The sequence below is a fragment of the Salarias fasciatus genome, chromosome 12 (genome assembly GCF_902148845.1).
Source record: "Salarias fasciatus chromosome 12, fSalaFa1.1, whole genome shotgun sequence".
In the NCBI taxonomy this organism is placed as follows: domain Eukaryota; kingdom Metazoa; phylum Chordata; class Actinopteri; order Blenniiformes; family Blenniidae; genus Salarias; species Salarias fasciatus.
The window spans coordinates 25,090,449-25,108,916 of record NC_043756.1 but is presented as its reverse complement, the minus strand read 5'-3'; the positions used below and the strand labels follow the sequence as shown (position 1 = coordinate 25,108,916).

At 43.1% G+C, this 18,468-nt stretch overlaps 2 protein-coding genes across 2 annotated transcripts; both read right to left on the bottom strand.

The window, feature by feature from the left end:
• Positions 1–387: 387 nt before the first annotated feature.
• On the bottom strand, positions 388–7,637 carry LOC115398296 (protein-lysine 6-oxidase-like). The gene is made up of 7 exons (XM_030104986.1): positions 7,121–7,637; positions 3,317–3,425; positions 2,682–2,813; positions 1,891–2,047; positions 1,530–1,625; positions 1,061–1,187; positions 388–521 (listed from the first exon to the last, which is right to left on the bottom strand). The coding sequence occupies exons 1-6, from the start codon at positions 7,635–7,637 to the stop codon at positions 1,068–1,070; spliced, it is 1,131 nt and encodes a 376-aa protein (XP_029960846.1). The 3' UTR covers positions 388–521; positions 1,061–1,067.
• A 7,189-nt stretch (positions 7,638–14,826) lies between these two features.
• Positions 14,827–17,736, bottom strand: LOC115398525 (C-X-C motif chemokine 13-like). The gene is made up of 4 exons (XM_030105334.1): positions 17,636–17,736; positions 16,122–16,239; positions 15,904–15,993; positions 14,827–15,533 (listed from the first exon to the last, which is right to left on the bottom strand). Exons 1-4 carry the CDS (start codon positions 17,697–17,699, stop codon positions 15,500–15,502), a joined length of 306 nt encoding a protein of 101 aa, XP_029961194.1. The 5' UTR covers positions 17,700–17,736; the 3' UTR covers positions 14,827–15,499.
• Between the last annotated feature and the right edge of the window lie 732 nt (positions 17,737–18,468).

The following is an 18,468-nucleotide window of genomic DNA, read 5'->3' as shown; positions in this document are numbered from 1 at the left end:
GAATCTGCAACCCTTAGTCGTCACTCGTGTTCTCTCATCTACCTGCTGCTGACGGATGACGTCCTGTAATACTCTCCAAGCTGTATCGGGGAGCGATACATTTCCAAATACCTTCAGACTGTTGTCACAAAAGAGAGGAAAGGCACAAAGATAATACACTGTCTATAAGGACCAGCTTTGGGTCATTTTCAAACTGAACCAGGGGTCATGGGATGCCGCCATCAGGGGAATATTTATTTCTAACCCTCCTGAGATCCTCAGCAACAAGAGGGCAACGTTTTTCTGAACAGTCTAATGAAACAGTAACTCCAACAGTATCATTATGTAAATCGTACAAAGTCCTCTAATGGAAATAAAGTAATAGCATTAAGATCTGAAATTAAGTCCAGAAATGGAAATGGAATGAAATGAAGCCTTCCCCTTCCTTCCTGTCCCTCTGCGTCCGTTTGGTCACGATGAAGGCTCTGAGTCTTCGGTCTGTGGTCATCGTCCGGTTCCTGGAGAACGAGTCGCCTCAGTGGCTGTGAGAATGAGAAAAGTGGTTCGAGGGTTGATAAACTGCTCCATCACAATAAACTGAACCATACTTCACTCTTTTCCAAAAGTGGAAGGAAGAACAGAAACTTTGTTTTCAAGTACATGTGATATGTCTTTGACTGAGAAATATCTATTCGAAGCATTTATCTCCAACAAACTAGAAAGCCAATGAAAACCAGCCCACAGTCTGTTGTTTAGGAGACAAATGTAGTTTTGAAGCAGGAATTTCTCTTTGAAAAACAAACTAAAAATGCAGATAAAAGTCTGGATTTTCAAAGTAGCAAAGTAACTTGGACTTCAGTTGAATAAAGCTACTTTTCATATCTTGTTACTTTCACTGCTGTTTATAAGTCATGAATATAGAAGATTACGGAGAGGACCACACGGTGGCGCAGTGGTTAGCGCTCTTGCCTCACAGCACAGCTGTTGATTGTCAGCAACAACTGTGTTGATTGTTATAACGATGTTCTAAAGTCAGTGTCAAAGTCATTTCAACACGTCCAGATGAAATGGAAACTCTTACCGGGGCATCACGACGAGGTGGTGCATCCGGAGACGTGTGCCGCGGTGCCGGTGTACTGCACGTCACATCGTACCACGTTGTTGTTGTAGTTGGACTCTTGAACCTGCTGCTTTGGGTTTACTGTCACCTGGCAGGACAACACAACCATTCCAGAAGTGGCACAGCAGAAAGTCACTTCTGTATCAGCACGATAAAGCTTTGTTTGTCTCCATCGTCTAGAAACTGAATTGTTTTTTTTTTATTATCATTTTTTTCAGTTTTGGGAAATTCACAAGTCCAGATAGCATTTTGATAATGATCACCAAACAAATAGCTCGTGCACGCGCGCTCATTTGGGATGGTCTGTCGTATGTGCATCTTTCAAAAAGGCGCAAACAGTCGCTGGTCTCTAAATTCTGGGAAAATCTTCCATAATGCCTTTAATGTTTGGAAGAATCTAACATTGAAAGAGTGTGTGTTACTGTCAGACCTTGAGGGTGTATTTCCCAGGAGCGACGTCTGTGATGTCGATCCACTGACAGTCGATGTCGGCGTTGTAAGTGTCGTAGCAGCCGGGACTCAAACCCTGAAGCCACAACAAGAAAAACATAGCTCCGTAAACCATTCAGTTTTCTCTGGTTTTTAGCATCAGTTTTATCTTTCATTTGTCATGTGAACATTTTAAATGATGTGCCTTTTTAATATGTTTGGCAGTTTCACAGCTTGGACTGGAGGCATTTGCTGTAACAACCTTCCATGGTACAAACTGTCTATAACATTTCCATCAAAAGGAAACACAGCATGCCTGCCGAATGTCCTCAGGGTGTGTGTGAACGTGTGTGTGCCTGCACCTGTGTGTGTGACGTGCAGGCAAAGCGGCGGTAGTATCCGGGGTCGCAGGAGGTGTCCTCCAGGCAGAAGCTGGCCTTGTGGCCCTCGGCCACTTGCTTGTGCGTCTGGCCGTCCAGCAGCTCGTACAGGCTGAACTCGTCCATGCTGTGGAAGTGACTGAGCAGAACGGCCACCATCGAGTCAGACAACAACCAGCTGCTTTGATGCTTCTTAGAAAACTGACTTCTTTATGGATGATATATACGTCATGGTTTCACATGACTACACTAAATCATGACTGCAATGCCTTCTTTATTGACATATCAAAAAGATAGTTTTTAGATTAATTTACCTTGAAATTATAAATTTCATATCTGGTAATCATGGTTTGATGATGCTCTTGCAGGTATTAAAGACATTCAGATGTTTTATCTCAACGTCGTCCCAACATGGTGATGCTGACGTAGAGACTGTCTGGCGAAGCGGCATCTAGTCAGAATAAATATCGCTCTGCGCCGAGCCGTGCTACATGCTACATGCTAAAGAGTTTCAGGCTCACATTCCAGCGATGCTACATGCTAAAAATAGTTCACTTCTGACTGATGCACTCATTACCAGCTCGGTCCCTCAGTCTACAGTTCACACAGCGCAGTGTGTACTGTAAGTTTTAATTTACTCACATTAATAATAAACCATTTGCCTCTTAATAAACAGAAGGTCTACCTCGAGACAGCACAGGAACATTTTAACACCTCGATAAAAGACAGAGAAAGCAGCAGTGATAGTGGAGCATATGGATGGGTGGAGGTACTTATGACAGCTGTGCCACTCCCAGGCGTATCGGGGTTTACTGGGCAGGAAGTCGGCTGTTCCCTGGTTCTTCACTCTCTGAGGAAACCTCAGCAACACTCTGGTGTCGTAGTCATGGGCGTACTGAGACGAGCTGGATGAGACGAAAGAGCAGAGAAGGTTCAGTTAGTCAGAAGACTGCGGGGAAGTCTGGGGCAGTGGGGGCCTCGATGTTAAAAAAGCAGGTTTGGGACTGGCTGATTGCAGGTTTGAATCCTACTGCGCGAGCATGACCTTTGACCCTCCACTTTGGCAGAGCCCACTGCTTTTCACATATACAGTTAAGGTACAAAAAGAATAAGACAAAGTAGCTTCATCAAACGGACATTTCTATATAAGCTTCCTCTTCTGCTTGATATGAAACTTTCTCTCTGATGTTAACATTGAGAACACCTCACAACAAGCTTCACTAACAAGAAACAGAGATGTCATTCCTGTTTTTTGGCATATTTGTTGTAACTGTATTTGGATAAAAGTGATCCTGAATGTGCAAACACTGGCTGGACTCCAGCACTAACAGTCTGGAGAACAAGCTGAAAAAAAAGGATGCCGTCCTTACTGGCTCTGAAAAGCTCTTCCCTCAGCAGTGTGCCTTACCTGGCCAGGCAGTTCTCCTCTGCAGCACAGCGAAGGTTGTACATGGACAACCTCTGGACGTAGGTGGCAATCTGGATGTAGTTTGGATCAGGAACCAGATCAGGGAGGCCTGCATTCACAGCACAGACAAACATCAGCACTTCCTGTTACAACTTGGTGTTCTGTCCAAATGCATGTCTGTGTTCTCTATTGTTATTATAGTGTTCTTTGTAGCGTGTGTGTGTCGTTTCAATAAAACAACAACTGTGATGGTGTTGCCATGGAAATGTACATCATGTTTTCCTAAACGAGAAACCTTTAGAGACAAACAATAGAAATCCGTTGCCTTTTCACTTCCGGCCCAGTGGTGTAAACAGGCCTCACTTTGGTCAGAGCTGGATTAAACACACGCCTCATTGAGGGGAAATGGACCGCAGCTGAATGTGAGGCTGAGAGAAGGGTCTCAGCCAGGGTTCCTCATTCAGCTGTCTGCGGAGGAGGAGGGACTGGATGCCATTATTTCAGATAAGTTTTTATTAGTTTTATAAACACTGGTGAAAACTTTGGATCGTGCGTAATAGTTATACGTAGTGACGTTGAACCAGAGCATGGCAGGAGCACACGAGGCGGTGGTTGTAATGGGACATGAAGGGAAGATGCACATAGGAAACTGCAGAGTTGCAACTATCCAAAGAAATGAGAGGGAGGGATTGTGAATTTTACCGTTACTGAAGAACACGAAGATGTTGACAGTACAGTCATCTTATACGGACGGTTGAACATTTCTGTTGCTCCACTTCACTTGATAAAATATTTCAACACTCAGTCCCTCCAGCATTTTGTGGGCCTTTTTTTGTGTTGTGGCCCAAAATTCTTCTTGATTCCGTGGGAGCATTTCCAGAAAATTGCCATTAAAAGAGGAACCAAAAGGACAATCAGGCAACTTTTCTTTATAACTATTAAATTTTAATAGACAAAATTTATTCCTAAAGAGCTTCGTAAACACACTGAAACCAAGTGACCTTAAAAAGTATTCAGTTATTGTTACTTGTTACCTAATAAAATACATAACAGAACACAATAGCTGCCTGTACTTCCATTTAAAAGCTGCCTTTGAATGATCAGGGCTCTATGGCTGTATCTCTGTCATTTCCTTTCTGTCTGAAGATGTGACTTAGAACTTCTCTGACTGAGCAGTTTGCAACAATGTATCAATTTATATGATGTCATCATCTAACTTGACCTACATATGCAAATTGGCAGCTATGCAAATTAGATGATGATGTCATTTAGAACTTCTCTGGCTACAATGTGTCAGTTTTACAGGTTTCAGCTTTATTTGCATTGCACCAGCTACAACACAGATGACCATTTACTAATAAATGAAAATAGTTAATTTCACCTTCTGGCAAACATGTATTCATGCGCTCGCAGCTTCTCATGTCAGCTAACGAACCTAACTCTATCATTTCAGTGCTCAAAAGATCTGGATGCCACAGCTTCCATCACAGTGATCTGTGTGTTCTGTGTTCCGCTCGTTTCAGCCATTCTCCAACTATATTTCTTGGCAGGAAGATGTTTTGGAGGGTTTTCGTTTGTGCTCCACCACAGTATTGCATGGACTGCACTGTGGTTTACCTCCCTTTCTCAAAGAACATCAGGGAATAGTTTTTCATGGTCTTTAGCAGTACCGGTAATTTGCTGGCAAATGAAAGACATTAGAATCACACACGTCGAGTCTTCAAACCATCAACAAGCACATCAATTCAGTAACATGTGTGCATTATGTTTGCACTTTAATTTAGAACTCATGGGAGGCTGGCCAAAATTGCCAAAAGGTGTGCAGAATTCAGAGATTGGTTGAATTTGCAAATAATTGTTACAACATCAGGAATTCCTGAAGGGACTGACTCTAGTATGTGACTTTCCTCTACATGTGCAGCATTGTCGTGATTATATCCTCTGCCTGCATCCAACACCATATGGAGCAGCCATTTTGCCTCATTCAGGTCAACTTTCCATTCAAAGTCAAAACAGACTTTAACAGTGGAACCTCATGGTTGAGAATTATATTGGTTTTCTTTATCCTTTAAAGTAAAAAATGTGGAAAGATCATCCTGTTCATGTATATTAATGACGAGGTGCTTGCAAGCTTCACAGACTTCAAGGAAAGCACGTGGAAAGTGAAATTCGTCCTTCACTCTAGTTTTAAGGAGGTTGTTGGAGATCCAGTTACTAGTATAATGAGCCTATAAAATCTGTCTAGACTAATATTTCATTTAACAGAGTGATACTATGAACTTTTAAAAGACTTGGTGAACATAACACAATCTGCAACCAGGTGTTGTTAAAATCATTTTCAATAGAAAGTATATTCATAAGCCACTGGCCCTCAGATAAAAAATAGTGGTGTTAACTTTTGATTTAACTTTTGTCCTGTTCGATTGGACCTTGAGTGCTGGACCAGTAAAATGGCAGCATCATAACCTTTGAATACAATTTTTAGACAACACCACATGTTTTCCTTTGTTTATGTGCAATAAGGTGTGAATTCCAATAAAAGTATGGATTAATATCTTAAAACTAACAAAACAAAAACAAGAAAGTTCAATATTTTTAAGAAATATCACCATCATGTCATCTTTAGTGATGGCTCCTGCTGTGAAACCCAGTGAAACGCCGTCCTGCTGTGGCATTTTGCAGCCTTCATGTTCCATGTTTAACTTCCCAGTGCAGCACTGGCAGCCATGCTGGACTTCATCAATATGTTTATCTGATGTATCAGCTCTCAACGTGTGTTATAACACCATAACTGAGTCAGAAACAATCAGGTGCTTTTGATAAACTATTACAGTAGCCTCGACTCAGAGCGGTGTCAGGGTGAACCTACGAGCAGCTGACATGAGATCTGCAGCTGCATGAAGCTGTGTGCGCCAGTCAGCCTCAGGCCTGCTGCCCCAGCATCCCTGGTGACGAAGACCTCGGAGAGGATGATAAAAGATCACGTCATCCCAGCAGTGGGTTCAGGAAGAGGGTGGATACATTCAAGCTTGTATTGTTGACACCGCACACAGACCCGTGGAAACCCCAAACTCAATCAGCAGGTTGCTCCTCTGCATTTAACACATGTTTTAGCTGAAAGACACGATCTGCTTCCACCTGGGGGGACAGGATCATTCTGTGGATCCTGTATCTTCTACCAACAGGCCACAGAGAGTCCTGATCACTGACATTTCTTCTGACTCCATCGACGCCACAGGGCTGTTCTCTCCCCCCTGCTGGACCCATCACCCGCCGTTCCCTGAATGGGAGCGTCTCTCCTCTGGACATCGCCTTCGCTGTCCAGGCTGTCAGACACAAAGGAGGCAGCTGCTGTCCCTATGCAGTCCTCCTCAATGCTCAAACATCTTTGACTTGTTGTGTCAATGCCAACATCCACCCAAACCTCCAAACCCCACATCCCCCTGTTTCTCTTCTTGGACTTTCCCACAAATTCACTCGATATGAGAATCTAGATTGGTATTTATTTATTTATTTATTTATTTATTTATTTATGTATTTGTTTATTTATTTATTTATTTATTTATTTATTTATTTATTTATTTATTTATTTATTACATTTATGACGTGGCTTCTGAATTGCCTCTTGCTGATGAATAAAGTTTTTGTTGTTTCAAATGTCAAATTAAATTGAATTTGTGGTTTGTTTGTTTTTTTTTTCATAATGTGAGGTCATCTCAGATTGGCCGGATTTTGAGCCACGGGCCGTATGTTTGTCCCCAGTTTCTGGTTTTTCTTTTGAAATCCCGAAGTGAATGCTCTCACCGTGCTGATGGTAGCTCGTGCCGTATCCGTGCCTGTGGCGGGGCCGGTGTCTGGGTCTGTAGTAGGAGTTGTAGTAGTTGAAGTAGGGGTAGTAGTTGGAAGACTTGTACGGATTGTACGGATCATCTCCGACCATCACGTCCTCCGGTCTGACCGGCGGCGGGTCGCCCGGCTGATCCTGCACCGCCGGCTGCCGGTGCTGACGCGCCATGGCGCGTAACTGCGCGGTGCCGCTGGCGGCCGGGACGCGCGGGGCCGTGCGGTTCGCGCCGCCCAGGACCACCACGGGGTTCTCGCTGGGAGGTGACCCGCCGTGACGTCTCGCGGACGGCCTGTACTGGGACCCGCGGCTCAAGATGCTGAAAACCTGTCCATTGTGCTGCCATGTTAACCCGCGCCGGAGCGCGTCTCCGTCTCCGGCAGCAGCCTCCTGAGCGCGCGCCTCGTCCACCAGAGCGCAGAGACATATCCAGAGCGCAAAACCCAACAGCACGGCGTCAAAGGAGGGGTCTCTCATTCTGCAAGTAACGTTTCCAATGTCTGTAAAGTAACAAAATAGCAGTTTGTTTGTTTCCCGTGTGAGTGCAGCTGCTGATGGAGTTGGTCTGAAGTGATGGAGCTTGGCTGCGCCCTCATAGGAGGAGGAGGAGGAGGAGGAGGAGGAGGGCACGAGGCCTGGAAGACTTTGAAGTGGCAGTTACCTTACATTTGGTGTGAGCAATAACTTTTTTTTTTGTAAAATTCCGGGTCAAGTCAAAAAACAGCTGCTGAAATTCATCAGTCTTTAATCAGCAGAGGTCTTTAGGTTTTCTTCAGAAGCTTGTAATGTTCAGGAAAACTGACTCAGTTCCAAATGAGGTGCTGTCTGTGAAATTCAACACTTTACTCAAACCAGGCCATTGTGTTTTATCTGCGGAGAAAGGCTCTGGCAGTTTGAGCCCCGTTCACACAACAACGGCTCAGTGAAAACACTCCGTTTTTTACATTTTCCTTTCAGCAATGTTTGGAGACCAATAGCCGTCGACGCACTGTAAGGGCTGGAATACCGAAAACAATGGAGTCAGCAGGTCAAGCCACGAGTTGGCGCTGTTTGTTTTTATCTTGAAACCACACACATGAACAATGGAGAACACGCAGAACAATACACTCTAAACACTAAAACCAGCATTTTTTCTCTTAAAGCACAAGACTGGGTTCTCTTTCACCTGGATATTGATCATGTCTTGTCGTATTTGGCTGTGTGGTCAGAGCAGCACTCTAAGCTGACTAATGTTATTTAACTGAATGGAAAACATTATGAGAGATGAAAAAGAGCACATTGATGCTATTTGTTGCTATTGCACTTCACCGTATCCTGACACCTCTGATCCAAGGCTGCCACCAGGAAGCGTGCACACCAGCTTTTTTAAAGGCGTTGTAGAATCCATTCAAGAAGCCTTTGTTTGCTTTTATTGAGAAAACGAGCCGTTTCTCTCCCGCTGAGCTCACAGGATGCTTTAAAAAAGTGAAACTGAAGCACTTACCAACCGAGAGGTCTCCTCATCTGGGAACACTATAAAACATCCAGAGTGCCACCCACAGAGTCGCAGCACTTTCCCCTGACGTCAGTCCAGCGATGAGACGCCACCAACACTCGATCAGTTTGCCGTTGTTGCTGTGAGCACGTTTATTGCTCGATAGCAGGGTGAATAGTGAATAAAGACTTCACAACAGGTGACAATAGCACGTTTTCATTGCATGGAGTAATAATTAGTGTCCAATGCACCAAACCTGAGGAAGGTCCTGCATGTCCTCCCTTCGCACGGTGGGGTTTTCTTCCAGCTTCCTCCACAGTTGATTCAATGAACTAGTGGCCTCTAAGTGAAAACACACTGTTTTTGCTTCATCGTTTCAGAAAAGTTTCACATTTCCATGGCAGCGTTCTGAAAAGGATGTCCATTCACGAGGCAAAGGCAGAAACACTAGAAACAATGTGGTAAACGTCTTGGGACACGGGTCGGTACTGCTGGTTGTTTCTGTCACGAAACCACACACACACCGCAGAGAACAATACACTCTAAACACGACCAATGGAGAACACGGACCACAATACACTCTAAACAAGAACAATGGGAGAAGTCGGGCATCCGGGAACTCTGTGATGTCGCCATCTCCAAACGATGGTCGCCATATTGACTTTAGGGAAAACAGCCACTTTTCGTCTCCCAGACTACAACAGGTATTGTGATGCCGAAGAGTTGCTGTGTGGTCGGTTGCATGGCCAATATCACCAAAAACCCAGACTTTAATTTCTTTCATTATCCCAAAGGAGAAATGCCGCAGAAGTCGGTGGTTGGCGTCCATCGGCCGGGCGACAGTGGATGCTTCTGGCAGGATTGACCGCAGTCGACACTGGACTCTCAAGACTCAACACACAAATGTGATCCCAACACTTCACAACCCGTAAGAGACTGGTTTGGCTACTGGATGGCCTACTGACATGAATGAACTCTGACTTCAGAAGATTAACAGCTGGGCTTCAGTTTAGCAGCATGAAGCTAAAATAGTTTTATTACTGTTTTGTTGTCTTGGTTCCTCCTCGTTTTCTGTTCAGTCTTTTTATCACTTTCATCACCATTTATTGTAGTTGTTATGAGGTTACACAATTGTCACTGATATTATAATGTGCACATTCCTCTAGCACTTAAATCAGTATTTGTGTGAATATCTTGGGTGACTGTGCAATTTACTTGAAGAGTCCTTTTGGAGTTGGATCAGTTTGGTCTTTGCTTTTCCCTTTTTGACACACCGACAGCCCAAACACGTCTAATTTGTACTCATACCGGCCCTTGGCCTCCTCTGGGAGTTTTTCTTAGGAATTATAAGCCATTTCAGACTGGAACAAAACCTTGAATAAAGCAAACCACAAAGCAAAGCGATGTCTCCGGTACGTCGCAGACATTCATATGAACAGAACACCAAGTTGGATTGTTATTATGGTGACTGTCACCTCTAAAACTAACAGGTTCAGGAGAATCTGGACTGGAACCAGGTCCAGGAGAAAATGGACCAGGACCAGGACCAAGGTCTAATATCCAGGATCCAGTGTCAATGGACCCGAAAAGTCACTTTCACAGACTTGTTTAAACTGATAACATCTTTTATTACATCCTGTTTGAATTCCTTTTTACCATCTCGCTTTTACCATGGATGCAAATTTGCTTCTCTTTTTTCTCTGTAAAATGCGGTTTTTAACAGGTGCTCTGTAGCTGGAGGCTCGATCTCACTTCTGGACAGAGTGACGTGACATGGAAACAAAAACAAATAGAGTATTTGGGGAGATGCTGATATGTACAAATTGGAAAAAGTCATGCAAACGGGGCTGTTGTCAATACGTAGACTCATTCTTCAGAGGGGGATGTATAGTTGGTTTCCAGAGAGGGAGGGGTTGGCCACTGTCTTACCCGCTTGCCTCCTGGTTAGGGTCAGGGTTAACCCAGCTCCTCAGCAGAGCGGGAGATACACAGCACTCTCCCCACAGCTTCACTGGCAGGCTGAATTTCATCAGTTGCTGCATTCATCCTCTGCTGAACTTTATTGATGAGGGAGCTGCCGTTCAGCCTGGTCATCACCCAGGTGCTGCCCAGGAAGCAGAGGGACTCCACAGTGTGCAGCCAGCCACAGAGATGAGGCGAGCAGAGGGATTCTCCTCACTTGTCACTGGTTTGAGGGTTTGAAGTGACTGGGTGATATCGTATGTGACAGACAGTATACAGCTGGATCCATGCAGACAGTCTGGGTCTGCGAGGCCTCAGATGAACCGTCAACATGTTGTTTACAGCGTGTTGTCCTTGTTATACCGTTGCCTGAGGTGTGGAGCTCCAGCTTGTTTCCACAACTCTCTAATGAAGCTGTTCATTGTCCCCTGAAGGAACAGCTGGAGCGTCTGCTAACGATCAGCTGCTTAACTCTGAGATGAAGGTTATTTCACCTGCTCATCCATCACTTTGTCTGTATCCATCAGAGAACTGCAGGAACAGAGAAGCTTTCTGATTTCTTCCTTTATTAGTAAGATGTGTGGTTGTAATGAGTGACCATAGAGCAAGTCACTGTAACCATACAGCAAGACATGTTTGAGACAAGGCTCTCATGCGACAGGTCGTTCCAGCCAGACTGCCAGAAGGACCATTACTGTTGGCTCTGGATAACATGATGCTGGATGGAGCAAACATCAAGCACCAAACTTAGCTGGTCCAGATAACCACCACAACTGCAGCCCTTGAAATCTCCCAGTTTCTGACATTCAACAGTGTCAAACATGCAAGAAGGAGTCATCGGGCTCAGTATGCTACAACCGCAGAAGGGACCCCTCTACCTCCCATTAAGATTGAAGCAGCCACCAGAAGTCGAGGGTTGGTAGACATACTCCACAGTCTGGGAATATGTGTTTCCTCTGACAGGGTGCAACAACACACATCAGATATTGCTGATGGTGTGTTCCAGTGCTTCAGAAGATGCACTTCACAACAGCAGTAGTGGACAATATTGATCACAATCCTACATCTACAACAACCAAGGATTCCTTCCATGGGACTGAAATAGCTCTCATCCAACATCCATCGTACTCACGGCGGTCTGGACGGTGGCGTGCCAGTGCAGCAGTCATTAAGAGAAATGTTCCAAGTCAAGAGCTTGTTTGCCATCAACCTAAACAAGTGTTCCACCAGCTGTTCTTAAAACAAAGAACTTTACTGCACCTGCTGTGCAAGGTCCTGTCAGACCTACAATCTTCCTGACTGCTGCTGCAGTTGCTGCAGAAGAAGAGTCCGGATGATTCAGCTCAGTGAAAGCAGCCCTGGAGAAGCGGACTGTGAGTCTGGATTTAATAGACTTTCAGCCATGCTGATGCCCAGCATGCAATCATCCCACCCGAGGCAATCCATGCAATCTGTTCATGGACAGTGCCCATTCAGAGGCCATGCTACGACTCTCCATGGATATCACCAGAGCAGCGGATCGGTACCCGAACCTAGTAAAATACAGAATAAAAGAAAAAAAAGGCATTTTAATCACATCTAGGTTATTCAGTTTGATTCCACTGGATTCCTTGTCCCTGAAAATGTAGATTTAGACACTAAGATCAAAAATCTTTGATAATGAGAAGCTGAGAAATAGAGTGAAATAAGTTTCACAGCAGCCATTTTGTAAAATCCAAGATGGCCGACCTCAGAGGTCTAATCCAGCTTACCTCCACATCTGAAATGAAAGCCTATGGTATGTAGTAACACTGGTAGAAATTCTATGCTTTCTTCATAACATGCACATTTACAACTATGATGGTAACCTGCTGCTCTGACATGTTCGTGTAATGAAATGTTGTTGAGGGTCACACAGCGGTCAAACAACACATTTCTGACTCCGTCAGAATTTTATCACAACTTATCCTGTGTTGTCACAAGACGATGACAATGACCGTCCTCAATCCGGTCTCAGGGTGACGTAGGACCATGGATTTAGAGCCAACACCAAAGATATCGTCACCATTGTCTCACGATGGTAATCTCTTGTCTCAGTCGGCTGGAAATCGCTCCGTGTGTCGTCACCATCGGCCGACAAGCTGGCTAACAAGGTGTTCCTGTAGTGAGATTAGCGTTTAGCTTCAGGTAGCAACGGATCATGAAGCCACTGAAGCTAACAACACGTGTGCACAATTTAGACCGAATCTTCAGCATGAGAGGAAAAAGTCATCTGGCTGAACAAGAGGTTTTTACAGCATCTGTGTAAACATCAAAGGGGGCTGCCTTTATCGCAGCGCTTTGCACTTCCCTTTCAAAAGTACAAGGCAGCGTTAGCTGCTGTTTCCAATGAAAAGCAGGTGTTGGCCTGATCGCAGCTTCATAATGAGAGCTGGCGCCCTGCAGGGCCTTCCTGCACAGGACACATAAAGAGCCGCCCAAACATCACACACAATAGCTCTGCTGTCATCATCACCTTTACTGTACGTGTGTGTGTGTGTGTGTGTGTGTGTGTGTGTGTGTGTAAGACAATGGACGAGACATTTGCTATAATTTCAGCGTAAAATTTAAAAAGAAACTGCATGAACGCCACACCTGCGTTCAGCGAGACCAGGACCATGTGACTTCACTCAAACCCAAACATATGTGAAAGGGATCAAAAGCAGTCACATCACAACGGTAAAAAAAAAAAAAAAAATCCTGTTGGAAATGTTAAAACATGTTAAAAAAAAGCAGATGTGGATGTGTCAAACAAATGACAAAACAGTGAAAACACATTATAATTCCTAGAGCAGTACTGCTCTCTCTCTCTCTCTCTCTCTCTCTCTCTCTCTCTCTCTCTCTCTCTCTCTCTGCCCATACATATATATATATACTCTTATAAAACAGAAAACTATTACAGTATATTTGAATGTATCTTGCAATATATTCCAATATATGATATTTAATTATTTATATTGTTTGTAATACAATACAATACATTACAGTTTATTATGCAATAGATTTAAAGAAATGTTTTTTTAAAAGTATTTTCCCTTTTTAAGGGTGTTAAAATAGAACACCAGATAGATAGATAGATAGATAGAAGTACAGATGTTTTAAGTATTAGCATTTTTCTACAAAGCAGGTAAATTCCAGCACAGTGACACCTGATGGTCAAGTATCAGCATTACCAAGAAATAACAGCAACACAGGTTCATTTTGTTCTGATAACGTCCTCTTATTGAAAAACAAAACAAAAAACACTGTATCCTGCTGTCATATTTTGTCCGTAACTATCCAGATAAACAGTTGCATGAATATAGATGTAATGTTTTTTTTTTTTTTTTATCACTGTATTCATTGACCATATCCCTGAATTTTCTGTGAAGAGCAGTAATTATATAAGCATAGCTAAACCACAGCTTGTTTGTAAGCCAAACATTGGATGGAATAGTCAAAGAAGTCTCATATTAAAGTTAGGGTAGACGATGTTGTCCAAAAGCACTTTTTGTCATACTGAGTGAAATGCTCCTCGGCCCCTGGGAGAAGTCAATACATTATGTGGACGGAAAAAGGTGCGGAAAAAATCTGACAACAGTGGCGGCAAAAGGACAGTAAAAACTCCGACCAATCGAAAGGTGCGGACCACTCTTAAGAAACCAATCAAATCCCTTGGCCGTTCTACCAGCCCCCTGCGCGTTCATTTCAATGGCGTGCGCTGGCCCTGGTTCAGAGCGCGCGCGTTGCCAAGGCGCTCTCGGCGCTCGCGGCTCGCGTGAAAAATAGAACGAAGCGGAGCGGGCGCGCTGCGCTCCTATGCGCGTTGTGTGCGGGCAGTCAGAAAGGTTAATAACACTGGAGGCGATCACACACTCCGTGCGCGTGGTGCTTCCGCGTCCAGTGCGTTCGCTCCCAATGGGAGCTCCTCCAATGGGGCGGGAGCTGGGCGGAGCTGGGCGGAGCTAGGCGGAGCCTTGGGGAGATGCTACATCCGTGCTACTTGCTAGTTTTCCCAGATCGCCGACCCTGGCTTGAAGTGTGTGACACATATATCTCTTTTTTTACAGAAAGTTCTCATCTCCACACAAAATAATAATTATTTAGTTAACGCCAAGAAATGTACAAACTGCTGTAGTTCAAAAACATCGCTGATGAAAACAAACCACAGAATGTTAAAATAAGCTCGTTGTTATTCAGTCCAGTACATTCAGACACACACTATTCTGAGTTAATTCAATTCAGCTTTATTTATATAGCTGTGATTACAACACAGTCATTTGTAGACACTTTCACAGAGAAAATCCAACAGATCCAGTTAGTCGGAAAAACTATTGAGCATTATATTTAGCTGCACAAACATTCACAGTATTTTTTATGTAATTATTGAAGAAATAACTAAATAAAACTTCCTTATATTCAATCCTTAAGTCTTGTATTTTTAAACATGAAACAAAAACATTGCTTTGGATGAATAATATCAGTATTTTTATCTATTTTATATTCTTCATGATGAATTTGAATGGGCAAAGGTTTAATTCTGAACATTATAAGAGGAATTCATGCAGTGATTGATTTGAACTAAAGTCACTTTACATACCTTTAACATAAGATTTAGTGAAATAAGGCACTTCATGGGTTAAATACTTGTTGTTGTAATTATTCAATGCTGTTTCCATAATTCAACATTCAGCATTTAACATTTTTCTGTTTGTGTTGAAGGTTTTTTATCTGGATAAAAGGCCTACATGTCTGTGGACGGATCTGCTTAATTCAACTGCTGCATCTTCAAATGAAAGGAAAACAGAAGGAACAGAAGTGTCTGGTAATCTGAGTGGACTCCAGTCCAGTCTGGCGTTGATGTCCATCTTTTCATGTTGCTGAATGACACTTGGCCTGATCCACTCTACTGCACAGCGGGAGCTTTCACCGCGGCTCTCCTGGAAATAAAACACCCAGAAGATCAATGAGAGGAAATCAGAAAACAAATGAAACATGATAAGACACTGCTGCTGCACAACGTCTTCACAGACGAGTGGGAACTTTTCTTTACGACAGAAACAGTGTCTTCCAACAATAGCGAGTCGGACTTCATGTAATTATAGTTCAATATTTACCATTTTCCATTTTTACAAACGTCAATAAATTCTGCCTTATTGATCTGTTTCACATCATTTTTGATCACAAAGTTATCACAATCACAACTTTTCCAAACAATCAGAATTTACAGTGACAAGATAATGAAAAGTCACAGACCAGTGAAGACTTCTGATCTGCAAAATGGTGAGGGAAGAAGAGTGTGAAATGTACCTTTGTCTCAGGCTCATGGACTGGAGTAAACCTTTGAGCCGCGGGTCGTTCGGACTGACACAGTCCGTGGAGTTGTTCTTTCTGGTGATTCTGTGAGACACAGCAGAAAATCCTCTGCTTCAGGAACTTTGAACAGTCACTTCACTCAGACAGATTTCAGCTCTTCTCTCATTATACTGAGCACACCGTCCAGGAGGTCATCGCCTCTCAGAACTCACATCACTTCAGTGCGACGACAGTTTCCTGAATTGGGAATCACTTCAATTTTCCTGATGAACCTCCTGGGGACACAGCAAGGAACTACTCCAATGCAGCGGCAATGCCGTGGCGGAGAACCTGGAACACAAAAATGAAGCTTTCAGTCACTGAGAGAAAACCACACGAGTCCAACTCCTGTCCAGCTTTACCCTCATCTCTCTCACACACACACACACACACACACACACACACACACACACACACACACACACACACAAGTTAAAGCACGGATTGTTCTAAAAAGAAAAAATCAAGGGACCCATACTTGAAAAAAAAAACTTTTTCTAAAAGGGAAAAGTGAAAAAAATGGTAATTTAAAAAAAGAAAAAAAAAACTTCTTTTAAAAAAGTTAAAAGATTGGTATGTTAACAAAACTTAAAGAACCCATAGTTAAAAAGAAAAGTATAAAACAAAGAAAAAACTGGTAATCAGACAAAAGTTACAAAACCAGGAGTTAAAGTAAAAAGAAGATGGTCGTTTGAGAAAAAGTTGACAAATTGGAAGTTCAACAGTAAGTTAAACCAACCATACCTTTAAAGGTGCCTTAAGGAGTTTGCACGTTTTATGCGAAACAGCGCCCCCTGCAGGCCTTGGGCGTAATGCAGCTTAGTGAAAAACTCGTCCCTGTGGCTCGAGTATACGGAAGAGGGGGACTCCGTTTTCGCTCGTTTAGTAGCACTCAAGTAAGATTTAAGTTTCTTTTACCTGGTGGAGTCTGTGCTGGAGCTGTGGCAGTGCTAGAAGCTGGTCTTTTCTTACTTTCTGGAAGATCCTGCTCAGTTGTTGCTCACTAAGCATCTGGCGGAGTAATGGCGGACAAAGCGAAACTTATCCAGCTGGAGCGCGCATTACGTCATTCCTTTCAAATTCTCCCCCAAAAAATGCTGGTGCCGGACCGGCACTGCAACTTTCAAGTGACAATTTCGCGCTGTTAGAGGTACTGGTAATGAATATGTCAGGGCACATTGTACACATCATTAAAAATGTGTAACATATTTATGGATGAAAATAAGTATTTTTAAGGTTGTAAAACTCCTTAATGCACCTTTAAAAAAAACCTTATAGGACTGGTAGTTTAAAAGAAAGTAGAAAAACTGGGGGATTAAAGAACATGAATAAAATCTGTATTTTAAGTAAAAATATTTTCTGGACGGGATTAATCAGGTAATCTCACATGAACCACTCAAAAGAGACTCATCACTGAACAATCACTGACAAAAAACAGCATTTGCAGATGAAGTATGTGCTCTACCATTTAGCCAAAGAATTCACCTCAAATCAGGAAAGTTCATTTCAAAAATGGAAAAATGGAAACCAGAATTAGTCTAGTTTATTTTCATGTCTGTCCTGCTTTGTGTAATTTATAAAGAAGGCTAAATTAAATGACAGCATAACTAAGAATTTTCAAATTGAATTTTCAATTGAATGCTGTTTCTTTCCAGTGTGTGTGTGTGTGTGTTTGAGTTGTAGTTACTGTGCAGGCAGGTGAAGCAGCAGCAGAGGGTCAGAGCAGCCAGGACGAGCAGAGCGTTCTTCATCTTCTCACCGCTTCGGTGGATCTTCTTCCAGCTGCAGATCAGAGAGGATGAGAGCTGGTGGAGCACTGCCTGCACTTATAAGCCTGCAAATAGGGAAGTGTGTGTGTGTGTGTGTGCGTGCGTGCATGTGGGCGTGTGCGTGTGTGTGTGTATGTGTGTGTAGCTGAATCTGAATGAGCAAATTTTGGGATTTCCATTTGTATTTTTACTGACTTAGAGCCAGACGACCTCAGTCTACCCTTCCAGTAAAATGCACAGTATTTTTCATGCAACGTTACAGTAACACAAATAACGGCAATGATAATAATAACAATAAAAATCCCTTCCTGGCTATTTTATTCTGTCTTGATGTGTCCGTGTGTCAGTTTGCTTCATCTGGTCTCTCCTGTATATAAGAGCATGTTTCAAATAGAAACTGCTATAGACCTCAGTCTCCTGGATTGCCTGCACTTCTGATTTTCCGCACCCTCCTAGAACAAAAACAGAAAGAAAAAAGATGCAGAAGTTCTGTAGTTTCATTCTACTACGGTTTTATGTGTGATCATATTCATCAAAACTCACTATCTTGTGTGTAAAGCTTGGTTTCTGTGGAAATCTGCTTTATATCTGCTGAACTCTGAGGGAGTCGTACACAGTACTGCTGTATCCCTGTGTGTGTGTGTGTGTGTGTGTGCGCGTGTGTTGAGAGATTAATCCACCTTCTCCAAGAAAGTCTTCTCGATTAATTTGATGCAGTCAGCTGGAGTTAGATATTGCTAGATTCAGCTAC

Excerpts from the sequence above, each read along its gene's own strand:
- LOC115398296 (XM_030104986.1), bottom strand. The coding sequence starts at position 7,637 with ATGAGAGACCCCTCCTTTGACGCCGTGCTGTTGGGTTTTGCGCTCTGG. Across the intron at positions 2,048-2,681 it reads GAGTGGCACAGCTGTCATAA|TCACTTCCACAGCATGGACG; the intron begins GTACCTCCACCC and ends CGTTCTGCTCAG. Across the intron at positions 1,188-1,529 it reads CTGGGAAATACACCCTCAAG|GTGACAGTAAACCCAAAGCA; the intron begins GTCTGACAGTAA and ends TTGTCCTGCCAG.
- LOC115398525 (XM_030105334.1), bottom strand. The coding sequence starts at position 17,699 with ATGAAGAACGCTCTGCTCGTCCTGGCTGCTCTGACCCTCTGCTGCTGC. Across the intron at positions 15,994-16,121 it reads TGTCGTCGCACTGAAGTGAT|AATCACCAGAAAGAACAACT; the intron begins GTGAGTTCTGAG and ends TGTGTCTCACAG. Across the intron at positions 15,534-15,903 it reads TCCATGAGCCTGAGACAAAG|GAGAGCCGCGGTGAAAGCTC; the intron begins GTACATTTCACA and ends TTTTATTTCCAG.